The 26,579-nt window shown below is 41.5% G+C and overlaps 1 protein-coding gene across 1 annotated transcript in view; it reads left to right on the top strand.

Moving 5' to 3' along the window:
• Positions 1–26,579, top strand: part of dnah2 (dynein, axonemal, heavy chain 2) — an 84,752-nt gene that overhangs the window by 39,529 nt on the left and 18,644 nt on the right. Inside the window, exons 39-68 of the mRNA XM_018744434.2 lie at positions 600–727; positions 4,032–4,184; positions 4,384–4,509; positions 5,490–5,708; positions 7,075–7,192; positions 8,401–8,537; positions 9,592–9,729; positions 10,216–10,374; positions 10,488–10,640; positions 11,069–11,160; positions 11,620–11,818; positions 12,153–12,377; positions 12,509–12,613; positions 12,912–13,100; positions 13,803–13,888; positions 13,982–14,112; positions 14,310–14,459; positions 16,585–16,752; positions 17,458–17,618; positions 17,933–18,072; positions 19,354–19,486; positions 19,699–19,838; positions 21,545–21,755; positions 21,867–21,983; positions 22,355–22,496; positions 22,632–22,801; positions 23,128–23,244; positions 24,606–24,770; positions 25,093–25,218; positions 25,318–25,466. Of these exons, the coding sequence (XP_018599950.2) occupies positions 600–727; positions 4,032–4,184; positions 4,384–4,509; positions 5,490–5,708; positions 7,075–7,192; positions 8,401–8,537; positions 9,592–9,729; positions 10,216–10,374; positions 10,488–10,640; positions 11,069–11,160; positions 11,620–11,818; positions 12,153–12,377; positions 12,509–12,613; positions 12,912–13,100; positions 13,803–13,888; positions 13,982–14,112; positions 14,310–14,459; positions 16,585–16,752; positions 17,458–17,618; positions 17,933–18,072; positions 19,354–19,486; positions 19,699–19,838; positions 21,545–21,755; positions 21,867–21,983; positions 22,355–22,496; positions 22,632–22,801; positions 23,128–23,244; positions 24,606–24,770; positions 25,093–25,218; positions 25,318–25,466 (4,447 nt within the window). The remainder of the gene's footprint in view (positions 1–599; positions 728–4,031; positions 4,185–4,383; positions 4,510–5,489; positions 5,709–7,074; positions 7,193–8,400; positions 8,538–9,591; positions 9,730–10,215; positions 10,375–10,487; positions 10,641–11,068; positions 11,161–11,619; positions 11,819–12,152; positions 12,378–12,508; positions 12,614–12,911; positions 13,101–13,802; positions 13,889–13,981; positions 14,113–14,309; positions 14,460–16,584; positions 16,753–17,457; positions 17,619–17,932; positions 18,073–19,353; positions 19,487–19,698; positions 19,839–21,544; positions 21,756–21,866; positions 21,984–22,354; positions 22,497–22,631; positions 22,802–23,127; positions 23,245–24,605; positions 24,771–25,092; positions 25,219–25,317; positions 25,467–26,579) is intronic.

The raw sequence follows: 26,579 nt of genomic DNA, 5'->3' as shown, positions 1-26,579 counted from the left end.
CCAAATTATTATAAATATTTCCGAAGTTTGTGAATTACTGTATGAATGTAAATCTTCCGATTGTTTATTGATGTATTTATTCACATCATTCAAAAATCTTTTCTCACTTTTTATTAGGTAAGTCACTGATGTGTAGCATTACAACATGGTTAATAAAAAGGTTGTAAATATATAATATAATTTTCTAAATATATAAAATACAATCTAAATTTCAGTTTTATATGAAGTAAAATACCTTTTTAAGTTCAGCATCAGCAAGTGATGTAATAAAACAATTATAAATAAATTAAACATATAAATAATATTAATAAAATCATAATTCTTAAAGAAATGATATATATTTCTTTTTAATAGTAGTTTGGGGATTTCTGCGGTTGACTGGTCACAGCAGTGCTGATGGGGGGGGGGGGGGGGGGGGAATTTTTGCCCATCCCTGCCTTAGGTTGACAAGAGCAGCAGAGAACCATGTCCTGTTACCTTTATTTTAATTTAAGTACTGTCATTTACTTATCTATAAAATGCTACTCAAAAGCTGAGATTTCCGCTGTAGTTGCTATCCACCAAGCCAGTCCCTGACCCCAACATCTTTCTTCATCCAGGTTATGCTGGCCGCACAGAGCTGCCAGACAACCTCAAGTCCATGTTCCGACCCATCTCCATGGTGGTACCAGACTCTACACTCATTGCTGAGATCACTCTTTTCGGGGAGGGATTCAGCAATTGCAAGGTAAGTATTGTGCAGCCCTGCATGCTCGTTCCCCCCGGGGACACGAAAGGGACCTAATCTATCAATCTACTGTTACGTAGTCAAGGAACAATAGCTTATCGAGGCTTTGCAAGACCTGCAGAGCTGAGAAGGATGCTTTAGGTGCAGGCCTGGATTGAAAAGCCCTTCACCCCCATCTGCACTACTGATCCATGATCAGTACTCATCTGTTGAAGTCTTTTTTCCAGAGATCAGTCTTCTCGAAAGAAATGTGTCACAAGGGAGTTTTTGGAACATCTCCCAGAATTACTGGATCGAAAAAACTGGAAGCTCCTCTTAGATCTGACCCAGGAAGGAATTCAGAGATGACTGGTGTCAGAGTGCTGGGAATGTGGGATTGTATATACTGGAAGGGGGGGGTGTAGGATAGGAGAGAGCATTGCAGTCAACCTCTGGCCTGCCTGGGGATTAGCAGAAAGTCCTGGGAAGCTTGGTAGCAAGGGGGTGTAGACTGATCTGATGAAAGGATTTCGAAGGGGTGCTAACAGTGAACTCAGACAGTTGTACCCCTGCTGCTCAATTTATTGCATTCCTGTGTTTATTGTAATCACCATCCCCTCTCACATTGGGTGTAAAGCTGGTATGCAGTGGGGAAAAGGATCATTACACCTCTATGACTTCCACATTTAGGTGTTTCCCACTGTTTTTTTTGCCTTTATCACTGGGTGAACATAAAACTTAGCTTTTTGTGTTTTAAGCTTTTCAGAAGCTCCCAGCAATTCTGCATGGGTACCACTGAGGGCCCCCCAGATGGCTCCATTTTTCCATTTATTACCAGCTGGACATTATTAAATAGGGCTTTGATTAAAGGGTTCTAGGAGAGAAATGCATCAAAACATGTTGGGAGAAGTTAAGTCCAGAAATTGCATGAAATCTTTAATTTGCTTTAAATATGGTGGGCTGTGTGGGGGGTGTGGGGGGTGTGGTGGCACAGTGGATTGGACTGGCTCCTGCTCTCCAGTGGGTCTGGGGTTCAAGTCCCACTTGGGGTGCCCTGCGACGGACTGGTGTCCCCTCCCCCTCCGGCCTTGCGCCCAGGCCTTGTGACCCCGTATGGGACAAGCGGTTCAGAAAGTGTGTGTGTGTGTGTGTGGGCTGTACATCTTCAGTTACAAGAATTCAGAGTTTGCATAGCTATATAGCCAGACATGAATATTCTTAATACAGTGGGGTCAGCTAGTAGCATAGTGGTTAGAGCTGCTGCCTTTAGATCTAAAGGTTGTAGGTTCGGTTCTTGGCTCTAGGCCTCTTACTGTAAGTAAGGTACTTATCCTAAACAGTTGCTCTAGTGAAGTTGTCAAGCTGCATAAATGGATATGTCATTGTAAGTAGCTTAACATTGCATGTTGCTTTGGAGAAAATTGTCAATAATGAATTAATGTAATGGGTCCCCTACTTTCAATTAATCTTTTTTAGATTACAGATTTTTTTGAGAAAAATTTAGTATTTATTTTTACACAGTTTGCATACAATTCAAATTGCACGCCAAAGCTTCACCCAGTTTGCCAACAGATTGTGATTGTTCTGCTGTAACTCTGACCATTCTTTTTTACTGAACTTTCTTATATGCAATGGTTCAAAATCACTCAGCTACACTGCTCTGTACCCTGTCAAAGCACAGAGCTATCATGTTGCTGACATTTACATTTACATTTATTCATTTAGCAGATGATTTTCTCCAAAGCAACATACATTTCAGAATAAACAAGAGTAAATTTTACCAAAAGAGAGATTCAAACACGTGATTCTTGTAGTCCAATACCACCACATCCATGACTTGTGTAGCTGCATATAGAATTAGAATGGAATCAAATTATAGAATTGGTGATGAACCCCTTGCCCACTCTGTGTCCTGTTTGACTAACAAATGTTGTGAGTAATGAACCAACCCTCAGCCGCAATTAAATCTGTAAGTAGAGGACCCACTGTATTTGAAAAGCAAAGGCAAAAGGCCAAAGATCATAGAACTGCACCTGCTGTTGCTGTGCAGACAAGGTTGATGATGCCATCTTAAGCAGATGGAGGAATTACCAGGTTTCATCTTTGTTTCCCTAGATATTGAGCTTCACTATGATTAACTGTCCCAGAAAGACAACAGCTGTCCAAAAAAAAGCACTTTGAGGTGCGTTCACATTTTTTCAAAAATTGAAATGCATACTTTACAACTGCATTTAAATTATTTTTGTAACCTTGGTCCCTTCAGAGAAATCTCAATTCAGGCATTTTTATTACAGTTTAAAATTGTCAGAAAATATCATGGCTCCCAAATTGCATATGACGAAAATGATTGTAGTAGTGATTTCACAAGTCTTACGTATTTTCTGCAGTAAGAAGCTAATATTGATTTGAGAAGATTCTTGTTTTACAGTTTCATTAAATATGAAATATAAGTAATAAATGATGCTCATTATATAGTACCGCCTGTTGATAATTTAGCATTTGTTTAATAATAGGCATTTTTACAAGGTTACATGTAGTTTGTGTCAATACAAGATTAATTGTTAACTCCTGGGGTGGGTTTCCTTGCTTAATTATTCACAGCTGTTGGTAAAAACAGAAAGTTGGAATGTCCTGTGTCAAAGATACCGTGTACTAGCCCAGTGTGAAATGAGTTCATTCATTACTCACTTTGTGCAGCTGAACTTTTGCTCTCCCACACCATGGTAAATGGGTCTGTCCAGTACCGCATTAGTGTGAGGGACGGGTCAGGCTGTTGAAGGATCCAGATCAGGATGTGGATGCAGGCATTGGAGGAGGCTGGGCGGCCTGAGGCTGGTTAGCCTGGGTTTGGCTATAAATCCCTCCAGAAATACGTTCCTGAGGCAGCAGTGAGGCCCACATCCTCTCATTAAAAACAGCCCACTGACCATGTGAGCTGCAGACATAATGAATGTGTTTGCTGCAGGCCTCTGTCTGCTCCTCATTGCACAGTAGTGCACCAGGGCTCATTGAATGTATGAATGTGTGTATGCATGAGTCTCTCTGTGCATGAGTCTCTTCCCACTCTTCTGTTATGTGCCAGTTTATCCAAAGCTTGTTTACAGCATGTTTGTCTTTGTGATTTCGTGTGTGTGTGTGTGTGTGTGTGTGTGTGTGTGTGTGTGTGAGCAGGACGTAGTAAATTCTGACATTTTTAGTTAACTGGCTAAATATAATTATGTTTTCATGTGAAATTGATGCGTACGTGTGTTTGTGTGAATGCATGGGTACATCTGTGCACGCTGGTGTGTGTGTGCCTTCCTCAGCATTCCCCTCATTATTGCAGATCCTGGCAAAGAAGGTCTTCACACTGTACTCACTGGCTGTGCAGCAGCTTTCTAAGCAGGATCACTATGACTTTGGCTTACGTGCTCTCACTTCCCTGCTGCGCTATGCTGGCAAGAAGCGCCGTGCTTGCCCTGACGTCGCTGACGAGGAGGTGAGACGGCCTACGGGACAGAATCTCCAACACCCTTGGGCGCACTTGGCATGTTTAGGCCATGGTTTAAGTTAGTGAAGCCAGCTGGCCCTCTGACTGGCAGAGGAAAGAAGAAGAGCAGTAACACTGTTATAAAAATGGAATTATACACAAACCCCGATTTAGTGAAATTCTCCGTGTCCCCGTGCTTTCCTTTCAGATCCTCCTTATGTCTATGAAGGACATGAATATTGCCAAGCTGACCTCTGTCGACCTACCACTGTTCAACAGCATCGTTCAGGACCTCTTTCCTGCTGTGGAAACCCCCATTATTGACTATGGCAAGGTATGGCTCAACTACCCCATGTGGCCTGGGTAAAGGAACGGTCAGGGCCAATTGGATCATATGGACCACAGCTGAGAGTCACAGGGTCTGGATGAATTAAAGTTTCTGTTATTAGCGTTGGCTACACACTCATTCTTTGAAGCAGAAATGTGAGCAGCAGGCAGTAGGCTATCTATTATACACTACAAGTTACATACTTATTTCTAGGAGGGAAACATTTTGAATTAATTGTTGTCAGAGAAGAAAACTCTGCTTGACTCAGTTTACCTTAGTCAAACAAATGTGCAAACTTTTTGAAAGTATACTAAGAGCTGGTGGCTATATTCCGTTTTCAAGTCAATCTTTGAAAAAAAACACTAAATATTACCAGATTATCTTGACAAGCAGTCCCCAGACTAAGGTTGTTAGAGCCACGATGGGATACTGGACATTCTTCAAGCAACAGTGTTGATACAGGACTTGGTGCTGTAACTTTGTCCTGACTGCAAGTGAGTTATGGTGCATGTTCCACAATTCCTTAAAAACTTGGGGGAGAAAAAAGCTTTGCACCTGGACATTTGATGAAAACCATATTTGGTTATGTACTGCATGCTCCTAGGAGTGTTCGCTTCAGAAAACAGCCACCAACATTTTTTTTTTTCCATTCCAGTTTCAAAAGTTCAAAGTTAAGATTAAAAACACTGTTCAAAGAAGCTTTCATAAGTCTTTTCCCTGTTTTTATTTTGGTCGTTAAAAATCATTAGCATTCTCTGGATGGTATGTGACAATATTTAAATTTTTATAAAGCTAAAAATGTGGTAAGTCTAAGATGACACATTTACCTTGAATGGCTTGTCATTTAAAATATCCTGAAATGTGTAAGGAGAGCTCACAGAAGTAAATAGCCTAGTTAGTGGGGGTTCACTCATGGCTGGTGCAGTGCTGAGCACTGAGTCTGTCCAGCACTAATGCAGAGCGCCCCGTGTTTGTCTTCTCTTCAGCTGCAGAAGACTATAGAGCAAGAGCTGCAGCAGAGCAGCTTGCAGGTCACCCCCTTCACCATAACTAAGGTCATCCAGCTGTATGAGACCAAGAACTCACGCCACTCCTCCATGATTGTGGGCAGCACGGGCTGCGGCAAGACGGTGACATGGAAGATCCTGCAGAATACCCTAACCACCATGCATCGCAAAGGCGAGCCTGGCTTCAACCTCGTCCGGGTCAGTATGACTGACCACTTGTCTTAGAGCAACTTTATCAGTCCCACACACTGCATGGGTACTCGGATAGGAGCTATAACAAGAAGGAAGTTATATCCTCTCCATAACGTGGCTAGTTTTATGTGTTTATGTGAATTTTGACTCCTACACACTGTAAGGTTTCAGGGATCCCCATAGTATTCAATGGATAAGGTTTGTTCTGAGCCATAAGCAAAGCAAGATGCTGTGATACAGACGAGCTTGGGTAGTACACATTTGTCGCTTAACCAAAGAGCATACAGCGAATGTACACTTAGTGTGGCTTTGCAAGAAATACGTGAAAGGAGCTTCTGTCATTTATCTGTTTTGGGCTAAATATTTGTAAAGGCGCTGTTTGTAAAGGTAGCCTGCTGTAAACATTGGGAGCGAGGGCTAATGTATAGGTTCACATTGCACTGTGTTTGTGTCAGTGTTCAGCGCCTGCTTCAGCTCGCACCTTTTGAAGCTAACCCCAGTTGGCTGTGACAGCTTGCGTGACTGAACGTGCCTCTGAAGCAGGATCTTTGTCTTTCCTCCTATATCCTCCTTTCATCCCTCATCACATCATCTCACACATCTCCCAGCTGCAGTTAAAAATAGTCACAAGGGTTTGGTGTTTCTGTGTTGCACTCGAATGATATTCATGCAGTTCCAGCTCGTTGCCTTCACTTCTGAAATGTAGCACTGGTATGCACAGTTACTTTCCCGTGGTGTTTTTTCCTGTTTTTTGAAATTGATTTTTCCAGCCCAGTCTACCCTGTATCCATGCTCACGCATTTGATCTCTCTTCATCTTGCGCTTTTATCCTTGTTCATCACCCCTTCTCTGTCTCACTTTTTCCCTTATTTTGCGTCCTTTGCTCACTGACTTTCAATAACATATATTGCCACAGTTCTTTTCTTGTGCGGATGTGTTTATCTGACTCGTACCCATAGTCGCACCCATACTTCTTTCTGTGTGATTCTCTGCGGTTTGGGAGTCAGTGCCTCTTGTGCCATCTGTGACTCAGCCCCTCACTCCACGGTGTCTGTTTACAGCCCTTCTCTCCCTCTGCCTGTCTTCCTCTCCCTTGTGACTCAACACCTCACTCTCTGCATATCTATTTCTGGTTTGTGCCTCGCTCCTTCTCCGTGAATAACACCTTCGCCTTTTCTTACTTAATTCCATTTAATTCTCTACCTGTGACTTCTCACGGGTTTCATACCTTCCACAGCCAAAAATGTGTTTTGGAAAATTTATCTCTAAGTAAATGCCACGGTGCCTGCTTTGTTTCAGCTCTCATCAATGTAAGGTACTCTTTACATACACACTTTTTGCCTCCAATCATTGCCCTATGATCACTCTCCAGGAGTGCCCTCTGAACCCTAAGGCTGTGAGTCTGGGAGAGCTGTATGGCGAATATGACCTTTCTACTAATGAATGGACAGATGGTGTGCTGTCTTCCCTCATGAGAGCGGCCTGTGCAGGTACTGGTATCTGCCCATGGGGTACAGGGGGGTGGAGAAGAAAATGGCTCAAGATGTTTTACAAAACTGAAGAGCGATAGGAAGAGAAGGAGAGAAAAATACATTTACTGGAACTGAATGAAACCTTTGGCAAACGCTTCAACTAATGTAACACTTGTCTTCTTGGTTATTAATTATGAGCGATTTTTTTCGTACTCTAGTTGGAAAAGTGTGATGCTTAAAGAGAGATTCCTTGTTGAACACTATTGTGCTACACTTTTTGTGTTCCACTGCCCATATTTTGAAGTGGGATAACATTATGATGTCAAAAGTCCCTTTTTTGTATTGTATTAGAGATGCATACAGATGAATAATAATAACAATAATAATAATGATGATAATAATAATAATAATACTAAAATGATGCATTACCCCCCAGTGAAGCTCCATTACCTGTTTCTTTTTCCGTACAAGAGGTTGTTGGTGCTCATGGTACCCAGTGTGACACTTCACATGTTTGCTTGTCCTCTATTTATACTTAAGCTTCACCACGTGAGCCACTCAGAATTTCTAATTTCGGTCTCAGTTATTCATAGCTCCTCTAGACTACTTAATAGATGCTTCTTTATCTGCAGTTTGTTCTCATTTAAGCAGAGGACAACTAAATTGATTTTTATCCATTTATACATAGAAAGAAAGGACAGAGTGGTGTCCTTTGATGTAATGCACTGTCATGTAATGTAAAGTGTTATGGGCATTTTCTGCAAGATATTAAAAAAATTATCTTTTAAAACAGCTTCACCAAATGAATGCTGAAACTCATTACCAGTAAAAGATTCAGAAATACATTACATTATACATTACACACATTAGCCCCTGTGCGAAGTGGCCATACACCACATTTTCAGTAGTTTTGGAAGTACAGTAATTTATTTTTCAAAATTTTGCTAGGATTCACAAATAGAGTACCAGAAGTCCTTGGTGAATCTGTATTTCTGTGTGATGAATGTTGAGTGACCATGGCTTGCATTTTTCCCCCATCTCCGCATGTTCAAATGACTGTGCCATGGGAGCCCAGTGCCTGTTTCTTTCTGATATTGGGTTTGGATGTTGCTAATTGTCTTCGCTAAGCATAGATGAAGTAACACTGAAAAAAGAAATGGCAATACGGTTCCAAAGGTGTAGGTGGGGGTACACTCATACTAGTTGAAGGAAAATTCCTCTTGCAGATGAGAAGCCAGATGAGAAGTGGATTGTATTTGATGGGCCTGTGGACACCCTGTGGATCGAAAGCATGAACTCTGTAATGGATGACAACAAGGTGCTTACACTCATAAATGGAGAGAGGATCTCCATGCCAGAGCAGGTACAACTCCACTTCCACCACAAAGGTGCTGTGTATGTTTGTGTACGTCTGTTGATTGTCTGCAAAGTCTGTCTGTGGGAAACTGATGTCCATCTATCTACTGTAGTCTCTCCACATGGCAGGGCCAGTAAAAAGGTGGTGTGTCCATTTTATTGTTGATTTACATCATCACATTTTTCTTTATATAAGATGTTCTAATTAACTTACCTTTTTAGGCTTGATATACTAAATAGCACTGAATACATGTACTAAGTGATGGTCAAAGGCCTTAACAGGTTTTTAACAGATACTCAGCAACTACTCAATCTACTAGCTGGAAGTACATTTACATTTTACATTTACATTTATTCATTTAGCAGATGCTTTTGTCCAAAGTGACGTCCATCTCAGCAAAAGTACAATTTATGCATTACATTAAGAGAAAGAGACGTAGTTGCAGACGTGTGACTCAAGTAGACGTAGTTTGTTAGCTTCCACTTGCTGTACTGAAGTCCATCATTCAAGTAGGTGCATAAAACGTAGGATAGACAAATCCTGATACCCTCCTACCAACATTTTTTATTTTAAATAATATTATAAGATACACAAGCAAGCAAAACAGTGCCGGAGTAGTGGCCAAATAAAGGCTTTATCTGGTGATGTTCATAAAGTTACGGCGTATGAACATTTGCATTGTACATGAGCTGGAGAAATCTTGGGTGAAATGGGTCTGGAAAAGTTAAAAAGTAAAAGATTAATGAGTTAACTTAAAATTAGTGCATTAGCAGTGTTTTATGTATCTGTAGCTGGAAGCATAGTGGTTAGAGCTGCTGCCTTTGGATCCAATGGTTGCAGGTTTGAATCCCACCTCCAGCTGTATTACCCTTGAGCAAGGTACTTATCTTAAATTGCTCCAATAAAATTACCCAGCTGTATAAATGGTAAGTAATTGTAAGCAGCTTAATGTTGCCAGTTGCTTTGGAGAAAAGTAGTAGCTGAATTAATAAATCTGTGTATGTTATTTCTTTATGTGTCTTTTGTCTTTGTGTGTGTCCCTGTGTATGTCTCTCTGTAGGTATCCCTGCTCTTTGAGGTAGAGAACCTTGCTGTGGCTTCACCAGCCACAGTGTCACGGTGTGGGATGGTCTACAATGACTACACAGACCTGGGTTGGAAGCCTTTTGTGGACTCCTGGCTAATGAAGAGGAAAAAGGTGCACAGCTGAATATATTTTAATATTTAAATTTTTTTACACTCACAAGAACAACCACCAAAATGCTGGCTCTCAGGTAACCCTTACTGGTTACGCTCAACATGGTGCCAAAACATTGGCATTTGTTCTTCAAAGAAATAGCTCATTTTACCTTTCTCCAGCCTTGGCTCTCCCATGCTCACGGCTGATCTAACTTAAGTACCGTGTGGAAATTCCGTGATTGCATTTGAAAGGCATGTGGGATGGACCGATAAATAGCTGTCATTTGTAATAAATCATTTTTTTTGAATTGCTTAGAAGACATATTTATCCGAAGCAACTTACATAGCTTACAATTTTACGCCATTAAATATTCATACAACTTGATATTTAATGATGCAATTCAGGTCAGGTACCTAGCAGTGATACATTTTTTAATCCAGATTCAACTTTCTCCCTGGCATTTTCTCCCTCTTGGTGCTCTTTTTCTTCACTATTTCTCTCCAGGAGGAGGTTGACCGCTTGCAGTGCCTGTTTGACAAATACATTGAGAAGACTATTCACTTCAAGAAAACTCACTGCAAAGAATTGGTGTCCATCACAGAGCTGAATGGCGTGAGCTCGCTGTGCAGGCTGTACAATGCCCTGGCCACACCCGAAAATGGGGTCAGTGCACCCAGAGCTGTGTCCAGAAGACTCTTGAAAGCTGACCTACTAGTTGTAATCCCTGAATTTATCATTTGCTATCCTGATAGTACCCTTCTAAATTTCTCCCAAAGGTGAACCCTCTGGATTCAGAGAATTTTGGTCGCATGGTGGAGCTGTGGTTCACCTTCAGCCTTATCTGGTCAGTGTGTGCCTCAGTGGATGAGGATGGCCGAAAGAAAATTGATACCTTCCTGCGGGAGATGGATGGCACCTTCCCAAATAAAGTATTCACACTCAAGTAGACAAGTTGCTCTCGTTGTTTTTATTAGTAGTATTAACATTGATACTAGTATTATTTATAGCTGACATTTCTTTCCTGACATAATGTTACCCAGATTCATCTTTTCATAAATCCCGATTATGGAAATTTGAATCTGATAAATAAATAAATCTGAATAAATCTGAATATTTTACTTGGCTGAAATAGATAAAACATTAGCTCAAAGGTATCAAAGAGACTGCCTTCTAGAATCTGAACCTGCCACCTCAAAGTCACAAGTCTATTTTTTCACATATAGTAAACGTCTACCTTTAATCAGTTGTCAAATTAGATTATTTGTACTGATATTAGCATTGTGGATAATCGGGCCTGTTATTATTATTGGCATTGTTAATAATTGGTATTGCTACATTTGCTGTTGTGTCACCTCAGGACACCATTTACGAGTACTACGTGGACTTTAAGAGCAAGGGCTGGGCCTCTTTTGAGGACAAATTACCCAAAGGCTGGCGCTACGCTTCCAAGTGAGTGACAGTCACACTCCCACCCCCTATAGTGAGATGGATGTAGGTGTTGTCCCTGAGGGTTTCACTTCTCTTAGTGCTTTTACCATCCGCACTACCTTCCCCTGCACTGCTCACCGTCTCAGAGAAAAAGGCTTGCTGTTGTTGAACTGACTGTTGATGTCCTCTGTAACCTTTCACTCCTTTTATCCCATTTTATCACTGCCTTTCTCTCTCTCACTTTGTCCTATTCTTGCATCCTGCTTTTCCCCTTCCTTCTTTGCCACCTGGCTTTTGTCTCCCACTGTTTCTCACTCCCTGCCTTCATTTCTTCTAGACATTTTCTGTCCACCACCCGCTCACCTGCACAAATTGATTGTTTTTTATTTTCTGTGTCCATCTTGTTCCCTCCTATCCCCACTTTCTCTGCTTTTGTACTTTTTTCTGTCTCTCCTCACCTTGTTCTCCTTTCTCTCACAGGGCCCCATTCTACAAGATTATGGTACCTACCGTGGACACAGTGCGTTACAATTTCCTAGTGCGGTCACTGGTATGCGGGCAGTGCCCGGTGCTGCTGACAGGGCCCGTGGGAACCGGCAAGACGTCAGTGGCCCAGAGTGTGCTGCAGGAACTGGACCTCAGCCAGTGGGCCATGCTTACCATCAACATGTCCTCCCAGGTGCTTTTCTCCTTGCCTCTCACTAACATAAATTTTACATTACTGCATTTTACTGCATTTTGTTTCTGTTGAGTGGAACCTATTACTGATGTCAGTGCTGCTCAGGAAAAATTCACCCCAGTCTGTTCAAGCTGGAGAGGGAAAGGAAAAATGTTTGCAGGTGTGAGATCACTGTCACAGTAGCTCTGTTTGACAAGTTTGCCTCAGGCACACAATTGGAAGTCTTGCTGAGGGGCCCATAATTAGCTCTGTCACATCAGCCAAGGCAACAGTGGTGGAAGTTATAGTTACATACATGAAGATGATGCTTAAAATTTGGCCTCCTGCCCTCCAGACCACATCCAATAATGTTCAGGCCATCATTGAGAGCCGAGTGGAGAAGCACACAAAGGGAGTATACGTGCCAATGGGGGGGAAGCGCATGCTGGTCTTCCTGGATGACCTCAATATGCCTGCGCTGGATGACTTTGGCTCCCAGCCACCCCTGGAGCTGCTGCGTCTCTGGATTGACTATGGTTTCTGGTATGACCGACAGAAGCAGACACTTAAGTGTATCAAGGTAAGATATTTTAAAAAAGCAGAGAGTGGAAGACAGGAAGTATGGTCTGTGTATGTCTTTGCCCGTAAAAATGTGTAAGTGACATCTCCATAAGGTCAGTTGTCGCTCATAAGTGTGTGCTCCTCATACAGGACATGTTCCTGTTGGCATCAATGGGCCCTCCTGGGGGAGGGAGGACTCACATCTCAGGTCGGCTGCAGAGTCGATTCAACCTCATCAATATGACCTTTCCTAGCGTAAGTTAACAGCAACCTTGCTAATGCTGATAGTTTGGCCAGTTTGACCACAGTCAGTTGCATTCTTAATCTCGTGCAGAGCTCAAATTCTTTATAATGTAGCCAATATATTCATAAGCCCTATTCATTACAAAGGGTATTTCTTCAACCTGCCTGATACTGGTGATAATAATTCACTAAAAGTGCTGCATATGTAAAGCTGAACCATCTTCTAAACTAGCAGTAGAATTAATGCTTCCTCTCATCTCCCCAGTATGCCTCTCATTGTCCTATCCCACATTCTTTTTCCCTTTTCCAGGAGTCTCAGATCAAGCGCATCTATGGGACAATGATCAACCAGAAGTTGCAGGAGTTTGAGGAAGAGGTGAAACCCATTGGGACAGTGCTAACACAAGCCACATTAGATCTATACTACAGCATTGTGGCCAGATTCCTGCCCACACCTGCCAAGATCCACTATCTATTCAACCTTCGAGATATTTCCAAGGTAGGGGGCTACATCAGTATAGGACCTTGTGCTTCACAGTCAAAACCCAGAGAACTGGAGCAGCTGATAGTGTAATGATTAGAGCTCCTGCCTTTGTACATAGAGGTTACAGGTTTGAATCCCACCTCTAGCTGCAGTACCCTTAAGCAAGATACTTAGCCTAACTTGTTCCAGTAAAAATTACCCAGTTGTATAAATGGGTGAATAATTGTAAGTAGCTTAACACCATAAGTCACTTTGGAGAAAAGTATCAGCTAAATGAATAAATGTTAACTGACAGACTTGCTATTATCCTTTAATATATTCGCGACTGATTAATTGCATTCTGACCTTTCTGTAGTTTAGTTCATCCTTTATGCATTATCCCACTAACAAGGTCCCTAATCAGAAGTCTCAGGTTCTTGGTTTTGGCTTTGGACCCACTTCTGTCGTGATCACCTAACTGCTGCAAAAAATTTGCATCACATCTGTCACAATCACTTTTATATTTCCTATCAAACCTAATTCAGTAGGCAGCTACTCATGTAATGTGTATGGGCAAGAGCAGTGAGACAAATTAGCTGTACTTGGACTGTCCCGTGTCTGCATTTAACACTGATTGCCTGTTGAGAAATCCACTTTTTTAAAACTCTGAGCTGTGTTTTGCTTTGGAAAAATGCATCTGGTACATGAATAAATGTAGATGTATGTTCTCCCTCCCAGGTGTTCCAGGGCTTGTTACGGGCCCATAGGGACTTTCATGACACCAAGCAGAGCATCACTCGCCTCTGGATCCATGAGTGCTTCAGGTAGTGCCCACTATACTTTGCAATGCTTCATGAGACAACTTGACACTGTTGATGAGTGACAAAACATCTTCTGTGACATTTTCTTGCTTGCAGAGTGTTCTCTGATCGGCTGGTTGACCACAGTGACTTGGAAGCCTTTGTGGGACTGCTGAGTGAGAAACTGGGTTCACTCTTTGACCTGACCTACCACAGCATGTGTCCAAATAAGCAGCCCCCGCTCTTTGGTATGGATTGGTTAGGTGATGGCGAGTGGAACTGATCTATAGAGACAGAATGACACATGGAAGGATAACGATAAATTGATGGTTGGAAGGAGGGGAGTAGCTGGAGGGATTTTGCTGCTTAGATAAATGGGAACAGAATGATTGACTGATGTATCAGTCAGAATTTGGATGTAGCCCTGCTCTGTTTTGTGTCTCAGGGGACTTCCTGAAGGAACCACGAGTATATGAGGACCTTACAGATTTTAAGACCCTGAAAAACTTCATGGAATCGCATCTAGAGGACTACAACATGACCCCTGGTGTGGTGCCCATGAATTTGGTGCTATTCCGTGATGCCATTGAACATGGTCAGTGCCTCTTAACTTCAACTCGACTTCAGCTGCTGGGGGAACCATGATGTACTTACACAGCATCATCATTGTGTCTCAGTCACTGCTTAGCTATTTCTTCTATGTTGCTTTAGAACTTTTCCCCAGACAATGTATCATAGTGTTTTCAGTCAAGCAATTTATGGTTTGGAAATTATAATTGATGTTCCCTTTTTTATCAGTGGGGTTTCTTATGATTATTTGATTATGGGTGTTCCCTTTCACTAAATACCGAGACAATGGAAGCAGCCTTTTTGCCAAAAACCCAGAGCTGTCTTCATCAAAACCAAGCCTTTCTGAGTTTCTGATGCACTCACTATGAGTGCTATATAAGTTTCTTCCTGACTTTGATTTTTCTAATTTTATTAAAATTGTGCTTTACATACTGCTGCAAACTCACCATTATAAGTAATATTTGTGTGAAAAAGACCATCTTTCCTATTAAGAATGTCTGCGCTATTGACCAAATATTAAGCTATTGGTTAATCAGCAAGGTCCTACAGTGTTCCAGCCTTCTACACTTAGGAATCATCTGCCTTGAACACCCGCACTTCCGACAGCTAAGGTCACCTGTGTGAATCACCAGGTTTAGCTTTGTCCTGGCTGGAAATACGTCAGTCAGTGTGTGGGATACTAACATAGACATACACATTTGGACTTGCATCAGACAGAGGCATATGTTCCCAGAAATTAGCCCAAGTGGGCTGGTTACGTGGCTTCTAATTTTTTCAGTTGAGGACGCACACATTTGTGCTCTAGTTACCATTCCTTTCCCACGGGATCCAAAATTAGAAACACTTCTGTTCGGAAGCTCCACGTCAAACCTTTCAAAAATCCGCTGTGCTGTCCTCAAGTGCGCAATGTAATTACCGCCGAACATTTGGCTGAATTTCTGTGTTTTTCTGTTATTGCATACATTTTTCCCCTACAATTTCATCCGTGAAACTAATAATTCACATATCCTCATTTCTCTGTCTGTCACTTCAAACGTCTTTTTTCCTCATGCTGTTTCTGTTATATTGCCTTGTAGAGTTGCCACAGGAAGGTGATGTTTGTATATGTCTGTTTCAAATTCAGGGGTTTTTCAGCAACTCTGCCTTTTTTCCAAGTGGATGGATGGTATTAACAGACTTCCTTTATCACAGTGCTTTCTTGTTACAGGCCACTGTTGTTTCACACTAGTTGCTCTGTTACGATCACTTTGCCTGCTGTTGATGCTTGTAGCTGAAACTTGTTGACTTGTACATCCTCTGTGGATTTATTTTTACAGCAGCTCTTTCACAAGACAGACAAAACATTTTGTCAGCTATATCAATTTTCATGTCCTAGTCGCTTGAACTGCCAATCTGGTTCGAATAGTCTGGAGTTCTTTACAATTTTGAAGGTTCAGATTCCTCACTGGGAGTTTGTTCTTCCTCTCTTCGCAGACATGTGGAAATCTAGCTCCACTTTCCTTCTGTCGGATTTATAAAAATAATTGCCTGCGTTAGTCTGCCAAGAGGACATTGCATTGAATTTATGTAGCTGAAAATGAATATGCATCTTTACTGTAATTTGATCCAGGTCAGTTAAGATTCAGTCAGTGGAACATTATTTTAACCTGTGACAGACAAGTGTTTTTTGGTTAATGAAAGATTTTAACCTTTAAATTTCTACTCTGTTGGGAAGAACAGAGAAATTTACACGTCTAACTGGTAAAAATGTCACTGTTTTCCCTAGTAACTGTTAATTCTTTAATACAGCATAAATAGCTTTCAGTACACCACATATCAATTAAAACACAAGTAAAAACATTTGCATACACGTATATTTGAAGCACAAACCTAAATTTATTGGTTCAAAAAAATCTGTGTTAAAAAAAAAAGGTATAAAACATGGCAACACCGGAACATTTTCTTGTATTATTTAGTAGTGCTCCTTCACAGTCAGTTATGCTGTTAGAACTGTAACTGTCAGATGTGAAGAGTGAGTAGTAAACACAGCAGTGCAGAAGAATATTTGTTAGTGTGTTTATGCCATTAGTAAACCATATGTATTTGACCACCATTACAAGAGTCCGTGTTAATACTGCTATTAAGCCACTCGTGTTTGTGTGTACCAACAGTAATCCGTGTGGTGAGGGTCATCAGTCAGCTGAGGGGTAATATGCTGCTGATTGGAATTGGGGGCTCAGGGCGCCAGAGCATTGCTCGCCTTGCATCCTCCATCTGCGAGTACCACATCTTCCAGGTGGAGGTCACGAAACAGTACCGCAAGCAGGAGTTCAGAGAAGGTAAGTGTCTCCAAACTGGACCATAAGGGTCACCAAAGAGGAGTTAAGGGGCGTTAGGGTCCTCAAACAGTTCCATAAACCGGAGTTCAGAGGTATGTGTGAGTCAGTGAACTAGTAGTGTAGTGGATAGCGTTACTACCTTTGGACTAAAATGTCACTGGTTTGAATACCACCTTCAGCTGTAGTAGCCTTTATTGAGGTACTTACCCTAAATTGCTACAGTAAAATTTCCCAGCTGTATAAATGGGTATAATAATTGTAGATGCCTTAACATTGTAAGCTGCTTTGGAGAAAAGCAGCAGCTAAATGAATAAATGTAAACAGATCAACAAGTTCAGTGTGCATTACAGGAGAGATCTGTACAGTTAGAAAAATTAATTTGCCCCCTGTAATATAAAATATTACATTGTATGACAAATTATCATTCTAAAAACATACGTGATATGCTTCATTTGAATATTTTTTTTGACGATTTTAGTTTATTGTATTATTCAGAATAATGTCATGTAAAATGTAAAAAGTTTATGACAAATATTTGTTAGTTAACTAGTTACAAGTTGTTTGGTAATCCATCTTTATAGACTGATTTCTGTGAAAATAAGAAAGTTGGTATCATGTAGCACAAGGCAGCACCATTGAGCTGATACCCATTTTAAAACAAGTAACAGAAAACCTTGCACAGTGTCATGTTTGATTGTGATGCAGATATTAAGAAGCTTTACTGGCAAACTGGTGTGGAGAACAAGCCCACAGTGTTCCTGTTCAATGACACTCAAATTGTGGACGAAACCTTCTTGGAGGACATTAACAACATTCTGAGCTCCGGGGAGGTCCCTAACCTCTACAAGCCAGATGAGTTTGAGGAGGTCAGTGCTTGAACCTTGTTCCTCTCTGTCACGGGGCAGAGCCCACGGTCTCTGTTTTTAGATGTGAGTTCCAGCCAGACAGGGGGGTACCATTTGGTCCAGTACTTAATGAGCTGGTTTGTGACCAAAAGGTTACATATTCCTGATGATGCACCAATGTTGTACCTTTCATGAAGATCTCTAATTGCTTTGGTACACTCTCCAGGTGTATTAAATGTTAAAGAACAAAGTGGTTGTCTTGCCTTGATGATAATACGATGTTTTGGAATGACAGCCTAGGTGTTAGCGCATCTTCATGTGCTTCACAACTTCAGGTCCAGAGCACTCTGCTGGACTCCGCTAAGAAGGACAACATTCTGCAAACGCCCGATGCCATGTTCAGCTACCTGATAGAGAGAGTGAGAAACAACCTACACATTGTACTGTGCATGAGCCCTGTAGGGGACCCTTTCAGGTTTGTGATGCCTCCCTCTGCCCTCTCCTACAGTAACCCTGGCACTCCACTGACTAAAGCTCTTAGTCACTGTTTTGTTAACCAGAAAACACAAAGACTCACTTTTATAAGTCTGCTTTTACCTGAGATAATTGCCTCATCAATGCAGATAGTTTTGATATCTTACATTCTCCAAGACAGTGTTAAAGTGGAGAAAACTGATGTAGCAACTAGAAGAAGCCGTTTACTCTGAAACTAGAGCAGGCTCAACGTCGAAAGCGAAGTCCCTGGTGTGATATTGCCATTGTCACCTTAAGATGAGTGAGAGCCTGCATAAGTATCAAAGAATGTACACTGTGTGCATTTCTGGGCCTTCTACATCTCATCTAAGAGAGACATCTAATGAAATACATTGTATACTGTCTACGTTTTTGAATACCCATGTTAAAAATGTATGAGCATCAGTGTATTTTAAAGCTGAATTTTTATAAATTGCCAAAAACATTCAACCTCAAGGTTTATTCTTAAGTCTAAGTAGACAAAGTTTTAGAGAAAATCAAATAAACTACAGTTATTTACCCATTTTTACTCATGGGTAATTTTACTGGAGCAATTTGAGGTAAGTACCTTACCCAAGGGTGCTATAAGCAGAGGTGGGATTCAAACCAACTACCTTTGGGTCCAAAGAAGCTGCTCTAACCACTTTGCTACCCACTAGTGGTATGTTGTGTGAGTGGTATACTCTGAATCTTCAACTTTTGAGTGCGGTTAGAACAGGAAGGCCATGTGAAACGTGTTTTACTTGTAGCGTCCCTTGATTTGTTTGCTGAATGTTTATTAACTTACAGCTGCATCAATATATGTCATCTTCTTCCAAATCCTGGCTGCTGCCTGATTCAGCTGCTAGCACGTGCAACATTCATTATCTTGTGCCTACTTTCATTTTTCTTTATTATCTCCACTTTTGTCTTCATTGTAACAATAAGATTTTTCTTACTGGTGCTATTAGTCACTAAAAAAAACAGCATATAAACACTGCGGAAGCATGTTGAATTAAGGTAGTCCCACACTTCTGTTTTGTTTGGGTGCATTTTACTGCTGCTTATCAGTTCAGCGAATAGACATAAGGTCACATACGCTCAGATACGAAAACATTTTTAGGAACTCGGTAAGTGATGAAAAAATGGAGACATACAGTATTTTTGTATCTTTCAAAATTTGCAACAAATGTTCTTAACTCGAGGAACAAGTTTGTACTTCTTTAGCATGGTAATATTATTATTCCCCACCCCACCTGGATAGGAATCGCATCCGTCAATATCCAGCACTGGTCAACTGCACCACCATCGACTGGTTCTGTGAGTGGCCACGAGATGCCCTTCTGGAAGTGGCCGAAAGATATTTGGATGGTCTAGAATTGGGGAGCGTGGAGGGGGTGAGGCCCTTACCCTTTACACCGTGTGTTTGATTTTTGTAACCTGCTTGCTAGCACATGCAGTGTATGCTGAGCAGCTGCTGTCCATAGCCATTTCGCTCACACAGACTAGTAGAGGGTGCACGGATTCTGTGTGCCCACTGAATGTTGCCAGTTCAATTACTTACTCTGGTCTGGAATGGGTTCAGGCTTAGTCCTTCTTTCTTCAACAGGCCCAGAGCAAGGTGGCCAGCATCTTTGTGACAATTCACCAGTCAGTGACTCAGTACTCCCACAAGATGAAGGTGGAGCTGAAGAGGCACAACTACATCACTCCTACCAACTACTTGGAACTTGTATCTGGATACAAGAAGTAACTATTGTCCTATTTTCTTTATCTCGGCCAACTTTTCATTTTAGCTTAAAGCTAGTTTTCAGTTGCTGGTGAAAGCATTTTTACTTCATGAAATGGCATATTCCATAAAAATCCAGTCATTTTTATTGTGGGGGTTCCATTGCTGCTAAGCTATCGACGCTGTCGAAACTTGCACTGGAAGCATCGTAAGAATGCCATCTTTGCTTACCTTCACTTCACCACTGTTAGAAGAGAACCAAAGCACAATTTTCTACTATATTCATAAGTGCCTAAGCATCTTAGGTTCCTAAATCCACAGAGGTAACTAGTTTATGGTTTGACTCCAGACTTAACCTGAAACATGACATTTAACAATACAATAAATGTATGCAGGATCTGCATGTCTGTGATTATCTTGGCGGCTGCAGATTTTCAAATACAGTTGTTACATCTCATGATTTAAATATTTTTTTCTTTGAAATCATGTTCCATTTGGTCTTCAGAACTTACAGAAAGGTTTAGAAGTCTTCATTGCAAGTGCTTTTGACAGTATCCTGTTTTACTGCTTTGCAATATACTACACAAATATTAGTAGCAGTTTTTAATGAAGTCAACATAAACTTTCAAAGTAATCTTGAATTACTCTCAAGCTCTAGTGGTTACGTATGTTGCTGGAATTGGTCAAAGCAGTGTTTGTTTAGGTTCCATAAATAGATCTCAACTCTCATCACTAATGCTTCAGAATGCTATTGGGCTTTTGAGCGTATCAAGGAAAACCAGAGGTTATTTTTCAAGAAAATAAATAAGGTTATTGTGATGAGAGCCTGTATATATGAGAGAAGAACATATCCTATTCTGATTTTCCCCTCCTGTGCTTGTGGAATGCACCAGTGTTTTTCATTTTGACGCACTTGTCAAATTTGCACCAACTATCCTTCTTCCAAATCAGTTATGAGGAAAATCTGTGATGTCAAGGACATGTTGGTGTCTGTTCAAACAGAATGTCTCCGCTAGTTACTTGTACCTAATGTGAACATTTAAAAAGCAGAGGCTAGATGTTTTAAGTCATGAAACAGTCTGCCTCAGGAGGCAGTTTGAATCTTATTCTGCATTCCCTAGTATGGACTTGAAACCCATTTTATAGTCTCATACCTCATTTTCTGATGCTATCACCCTGTACTGTTTTAAAAATTCTGTCTGTATGCTGGTCTGTGTGATTCTGTAGGATTTCTCTGCCCCAAGGTCTTGTGTTGAAGGGATGAAGTACTCAAACTGCTATATCAAACTTTCTTCACTGAGAGCAGCAAGGCAAAAATAATACAGACGCCTGTCTAGAGCAAACATGTCTTGGCTTCTTTATTTCCTTGACCTTATATAACAACAAAACAGTTTAAACAGTTTTATAAAGTAGAGATGGCTCTATTAGAAAGTGGGGTTCCTAAATACTTTGTATATAATACTGTTTTAGCTACTCAATTTTAGAAAATCAATCAAAAAAATAGAAAGCAACAGTGGTCACCCTTCCTACAACAGAAACAACTAATTTTTAGCCTTGGGACCTCTAAATCCTAAAACTTAAATCTATTGTTTTTAAGTAGGCTTCAGTTAATTAAAACAGGGCTCTGCATAATACACCAGAATATCCCACACTCTTCCTTCATGTCTGCCTTTCCTGTGCATCTGTACCTCTGACACCATCTCATTCTCTCTGCTTGCCTGACAAGGCTGCTAGCTGAGAAACGAAGTGAACTTGGAGAGCAGGTGACAAAGCTGCGAAATGGCCTGTTCAAGATCGATGACACACGAGTCAAGGTGGAGGCCATGTCTGTGGAACTGGAGGAGGCCAAAAAGAAAGTGGCCGAGTTCCAGAAGCAATGTGAGGAATACCTTGTCATCATTGTCCAGCAGAAACGAGAAGCTGATGAGCAGCAGAAGGTTAGAGTCGTGAACTGTAGAGCTTCTCACATAATAGAAAACATGGGAAAACCCAAACATTAAAGCACTGCAACACTATACTATAGTGTGTATGTGCATGTGTTCGTGTAGGCGGTGAGCGCCCACAGTGAAAAGATCGGAGCAGAGGAGATCAAGTGCAAGACCATGGCAGAAAATGCACAGAGAGACCTGAACGAGGCTCTTCCTGCACTGGAGGAAGCCATGAAGGTGGGTCACAGAAATGCCCTTTCTGAGAGAGAGAGAGCCCTCACTTTTCATATGCAGTAATATACAGCAGGCACTTTTACTCCGGTTGAAATTTCCACCTAATGGTACATTCACGCATTTTATTTTCAACTTGAAAATTGATGTTTCCTTTGGCTTCTGGGCCTTGCTTTGAAATGACCATCTTAAGTCTTTGCTCTATATTGAAGTTGATGAAATGTGTGTGGCTATTTGACCTTTTTTGAAATATCTGTTAGCTTTAAATGGGTAATTTCTAAAATGTCAATGTTTTTCATGGTATGCAATAAGGCCTATGTGAACACAGCCTTTCCTCACCCTCTACACTCATCTGTTTTCTGCTCTCCAACTACTAGGCATTGGAGTCACTGAATAAGAAGGACATGACAGAGATCAAGTCATACGGTCGGCCACCTGCCCTTGTAGAGACCGTGATGCAAGCTGTGATGATACTGAGGGGCAATGAGCCCACCTGGGCAGAGGCCAAAAGGCAACTAGGTGAGAGAAGGAGGGTGAGGGAGAAAAATGAAAAGTAAAAGGGAGGAAGAAAAAGAAAGCTTGAAAAAGGGCCAGAGAAAGTGTGAGGTGAATAGAGTGTGGAGCCAGGACTTTACCACACACCCTTTCCCCCAGGGGAGTCCAACTTCATCAAACAGCTAGTCCACTTTGACAAGGACAACATCTCTGACCGCGTGCTGAAGAGGATCAGCCAGTACTGCACGCAACCCGACTTCCAGCCAGAAATCATCGGTCGTGTCTCACTGGCTGCCAAGTCACTCTGCATGTGGGTGCGCGCCATGGAGGTCAGGACCCCCCATTGTCACCCATTTAGATCCATTCAGTGTCAGACCAGCAGTTGTACCCAGGAGTGTGTGCATGTCTGTTGCTACTCTTGAAAAGACATCTCCAGTCTCCTTGAAATACTATCCCTCTTTTGTGAGTTGGTGATCTTTTTTAAATAGAAGTTCAAAATCATGTTGTTTGTCATCAGCTTCCATAGGTGCTATTAGGTTTGGAGATAAGTTAAGAATCAGTTGCTCCATTAAAGAGAGAATCATTGTGAAGTGCCCATAAACGCAAGAATAATGTTTGTATTCTATGTATTCGCTGACAGTTATGTGTGTCTCAGGTATATGGGCGGATCTTCCGCGTAGTGGAGCCCAAACGGGCCAGACTAAATGAGGCAATGTCTCAGCTGGCAGAGAAACAAGCTTCATTGGCTGAGGCCCAGGGCAAACTCAGAGAGGTATATTCCTGTGTGTGTTTGTGTGTGATGTGTTTTTGTGTGTGTTTGAGTGAAATGGGTAAAAACATTCTTGTCCCTACATAGCCCAGTTCACTTAAAATGTAACCCAGACTGACATTGTTCACAGTTTGCAAGTGAATGTAGCGATTCTTCTCTAAGTGTTCTATATAAAAAGTGTGTTAAATTGATTTTTTTTTTTTATCATAACCCACCTTTAAATAAATTGTGTGTTGGGATTAAAAGATTAGCAAAAATTAACAGGCTGAGACATTCTATTAATTTTACTGACTTACAGTATAAACAAATATAGTCAAAACTAAAATATTTAATACGCATTAATCTTTTAAGCCTGACCACTTCAGAAACTGTTGTAGGGCTAGACATTAATAAATCCTCCATATAAAGACATTTTAAGAACATTTTTGTTAAATTATTGACTCGCTTTTGCACCATTGCATAAAAACAGTGCCCACAATGCCTTGTTTAATACAGCCCTGCACTGGTGTTTCTGTCCTTCAGTCATCTTAATTTTGTCTTAATTTTGACTTTAATTCTGAGTTTCTCATGCTATCAGTGTTGTAGCACCTTAAGTAGACATGTATTTATTCATCCACCGATTCTTTCTGGTGTCACTTCTGCAGTATATGACCTTCAGATTTTTCCAAAAATCACTGATATAACTAACCGAAATCTTTTCAAGGACTATTTTAATAAAAGGATTTCATCAAAAATCAGCCATGTTAGTGCCACTAGGAATTGGGTCATCCTGTACATCTTTATTGTGAGCCAACAATGAAATTGCTCCGGTTCTCTCTCACTCTCGGCTTTAGCTGGTTTACTTGGCTGATTCATTAGCTGACTATAACAAATGTTTAGGTAGGTTAAAATAAATGTCTCCATAATTAAATCAGAGATTCAGAGACACTTCTTTTCAGTACGCATGATAAAACTGAATAGGCAAGGTGAGGATTGCCGCTATTACAGGAAAGTTACTCTTTTCTCCTGTGGTTTGAAAGTTAAGCGAGATCTGTGAACATCAAATGTTGGGTGCATAAATGTGAAGTGCCAGTGTCCTTGACTTCCATTATTACATTTCATTATTTATTTCTGTAGCAGAAGCTTTGATTCAAAGCTACTTACACACATTATAATTTCATAGTTTTTTTGGCTACATTTTTCTTGCTTAAGCAGTTCATCATAAATACCCAACTCAAAGATACAGCAAAAGTCTTGTCTGAGGATTTAAACCAACCACTTTTTAATTAAAAGTTCAGCTCATTAGTCGGGCCTCCAGAATGCTCACGTGACTGTCATGGCATGGGAGTCATATGGCATGTAGGGTAAATTGTGTTTTGTACCAGGTAGGGGAGAAGCTGGAGCAGCTGAAGCGACAATATGATGAGAAGCTGGCCCAGAAAGAGGAGCTTCGCCGCAAGTCTGAGGACATGGAGCTGAAGCTGGATCGGGCTGGCAAGCTTGTGTCGGGTTTGGCTGGGGAAAGGGCCCGCTGGGAGGAGACTGTCAAGGTACTTCTGACTCACACCTCTGTTACATGTTTGCTGTACACAGCTTTCTCACTTCTCAGGACTGTTACATGTCCACACACTTGCCATGCACAGTATATGTACTTTTTATACACACACACCCTACAGATACACACATCTGTTGGATCCCTATCATACAAAGTGACATGTCAGACACCCCGGTCTGTCATACAGGTTCTTTTTAACACATCAGACTGCACACTTCATCCTTTAGTCACCTCTGCACAGTCTTGCATACTTGTCCAATACTCCTTGATTCAGGTTCTTCTGCTCCTCATAACTCTGTCCTGCCTTTGCTTTTCAGGGACTGGAGGAGAACATGGGCTACCTGGTAGGAGACTGTCTGTTGGCTGCTGCCTTCCTGTCCTACATGGGCCCCTTTCTGTCCAACTACCGAGATGAGATTGTTGCCGATATCTGGATGAAGCAGGTTTCAGCTGTTTCGTTTTATGCTTGTCTTATTACTTTCCCTTTTACCACCATTGTTTTCGTTCTCCGGAATTATATCTGACCCCTGCCCCAACTGCAGATCCGGGAACTGGAGGTGTCATGCTCGCCATGTTTTAGCTTTGCTGCGTTCCTGTCCAAACCCACTGCTGTGCGTGAGTGGAACCTCCAAGGGCTCCCATCAGATGCCTTCTCCACAGAGAATGGGGTTATTGTCACCCGCGGCAACCGGTAAGACAGGTTTCCCATGTCACCAGTTACATGCACACCTCTGGCAGGGGACTGCTGATCAGCTCAGCTCCCATTGCTGTTGACCCACTCTTAATAAATTGTGTTTTTACAGTGGTGGTGGTGCTCTAGAGTGAAGCTGAATAGACTCCTTTGTGGAGGACATGGTGCTTATGTTGAGCAGGATCATTCCCAGAGGAGTGCTCGATTCTGCTCTTCTCTAAAGCACTATTAAAAATGATTAAATGCTGCTAACTTGTGTAGGAGACAGCCTGAGAGCCAGACACAGATCAGATGCTATGCTAAATGAGTGCAAGCAATGTATTAAGCAAGGTAACCAGAATCTGACCTTCGAAGGATTGTGGAGATCTCCAGGGTTACCAGTCCCTCAGTGCAGTTATATGCCTTAGGGAGACCCTGCATAAAAGAAGAGACAAATATACCTGTGGACTACTCACATGGTATGAACGCAGGCCATGTAATACGGAAAGTACACTTCTCACAGACTAAAAGCTGGAACAAAGACCTTGATTGGAACCAAGCTTATTGTATTCAACAAACAAATTACACTTTCATTAGTGCCTGGAACGTTTCCATTGAAAATTGTAATCAGAGCATTCCCCTTCCATGCTGCGGTTGTTTAAAAGAGTTGTGTACAGAAATACAGTCTAAATGTAGCTTGATTACTTAAAGGAGTTGAAACAGGATGTTAAGGGCCACGTTTGAAGATTATTACCACTCAGTTTCCACCGGTGAGTGCACTGCAGCAAGTCACCAAGAGCGCCGCAGGGCCTGGTGCAGACGTCAGAGCCGTTTCCTGCGTCTGAGGATGAAGTCCTGCCCCAGCATTTCCCCTCTGATCTGTTGGGATGAATGTAAAGGAGACGAACATGTACACAGCAAGCAGTGTGCAGGCTGGGGACATATCATATGAATACTTTCACATGTGCTGGAAAGAAATAATTATCAAAACAGGAGCAGAGCTCTGCTCACTCTTCACTTAAAAATACTTGTATATACTTTTGTATGTTATGAAAAGTGGTGGCATTACACACACACATACACACACACACACACATCTTCAGAACCGCTTGTCCCATATGGGGTCACGGGGAA

The sequence above is a fragment of the Scleropages formosus genome, chromosome 13 (genome assembly GCF_900964775.1).
Source record: "Scleropages formosus chromosome 13, fSclFor1.1, whole genome shotgun sequence".
In the NCBI taxonomy this organism is placed as follows: domain Eukaryota; kingdom Metazoa; phylum Chordata; class Actinopteri; order Osteoglossiformes; family Osteoglossidae; genus Scleropages; species Scleropages formosus.
Note: the sequence above shows the minus strand (reverse complement) of the source record. Positions and strands in the feature narration are given on the sequence as shown.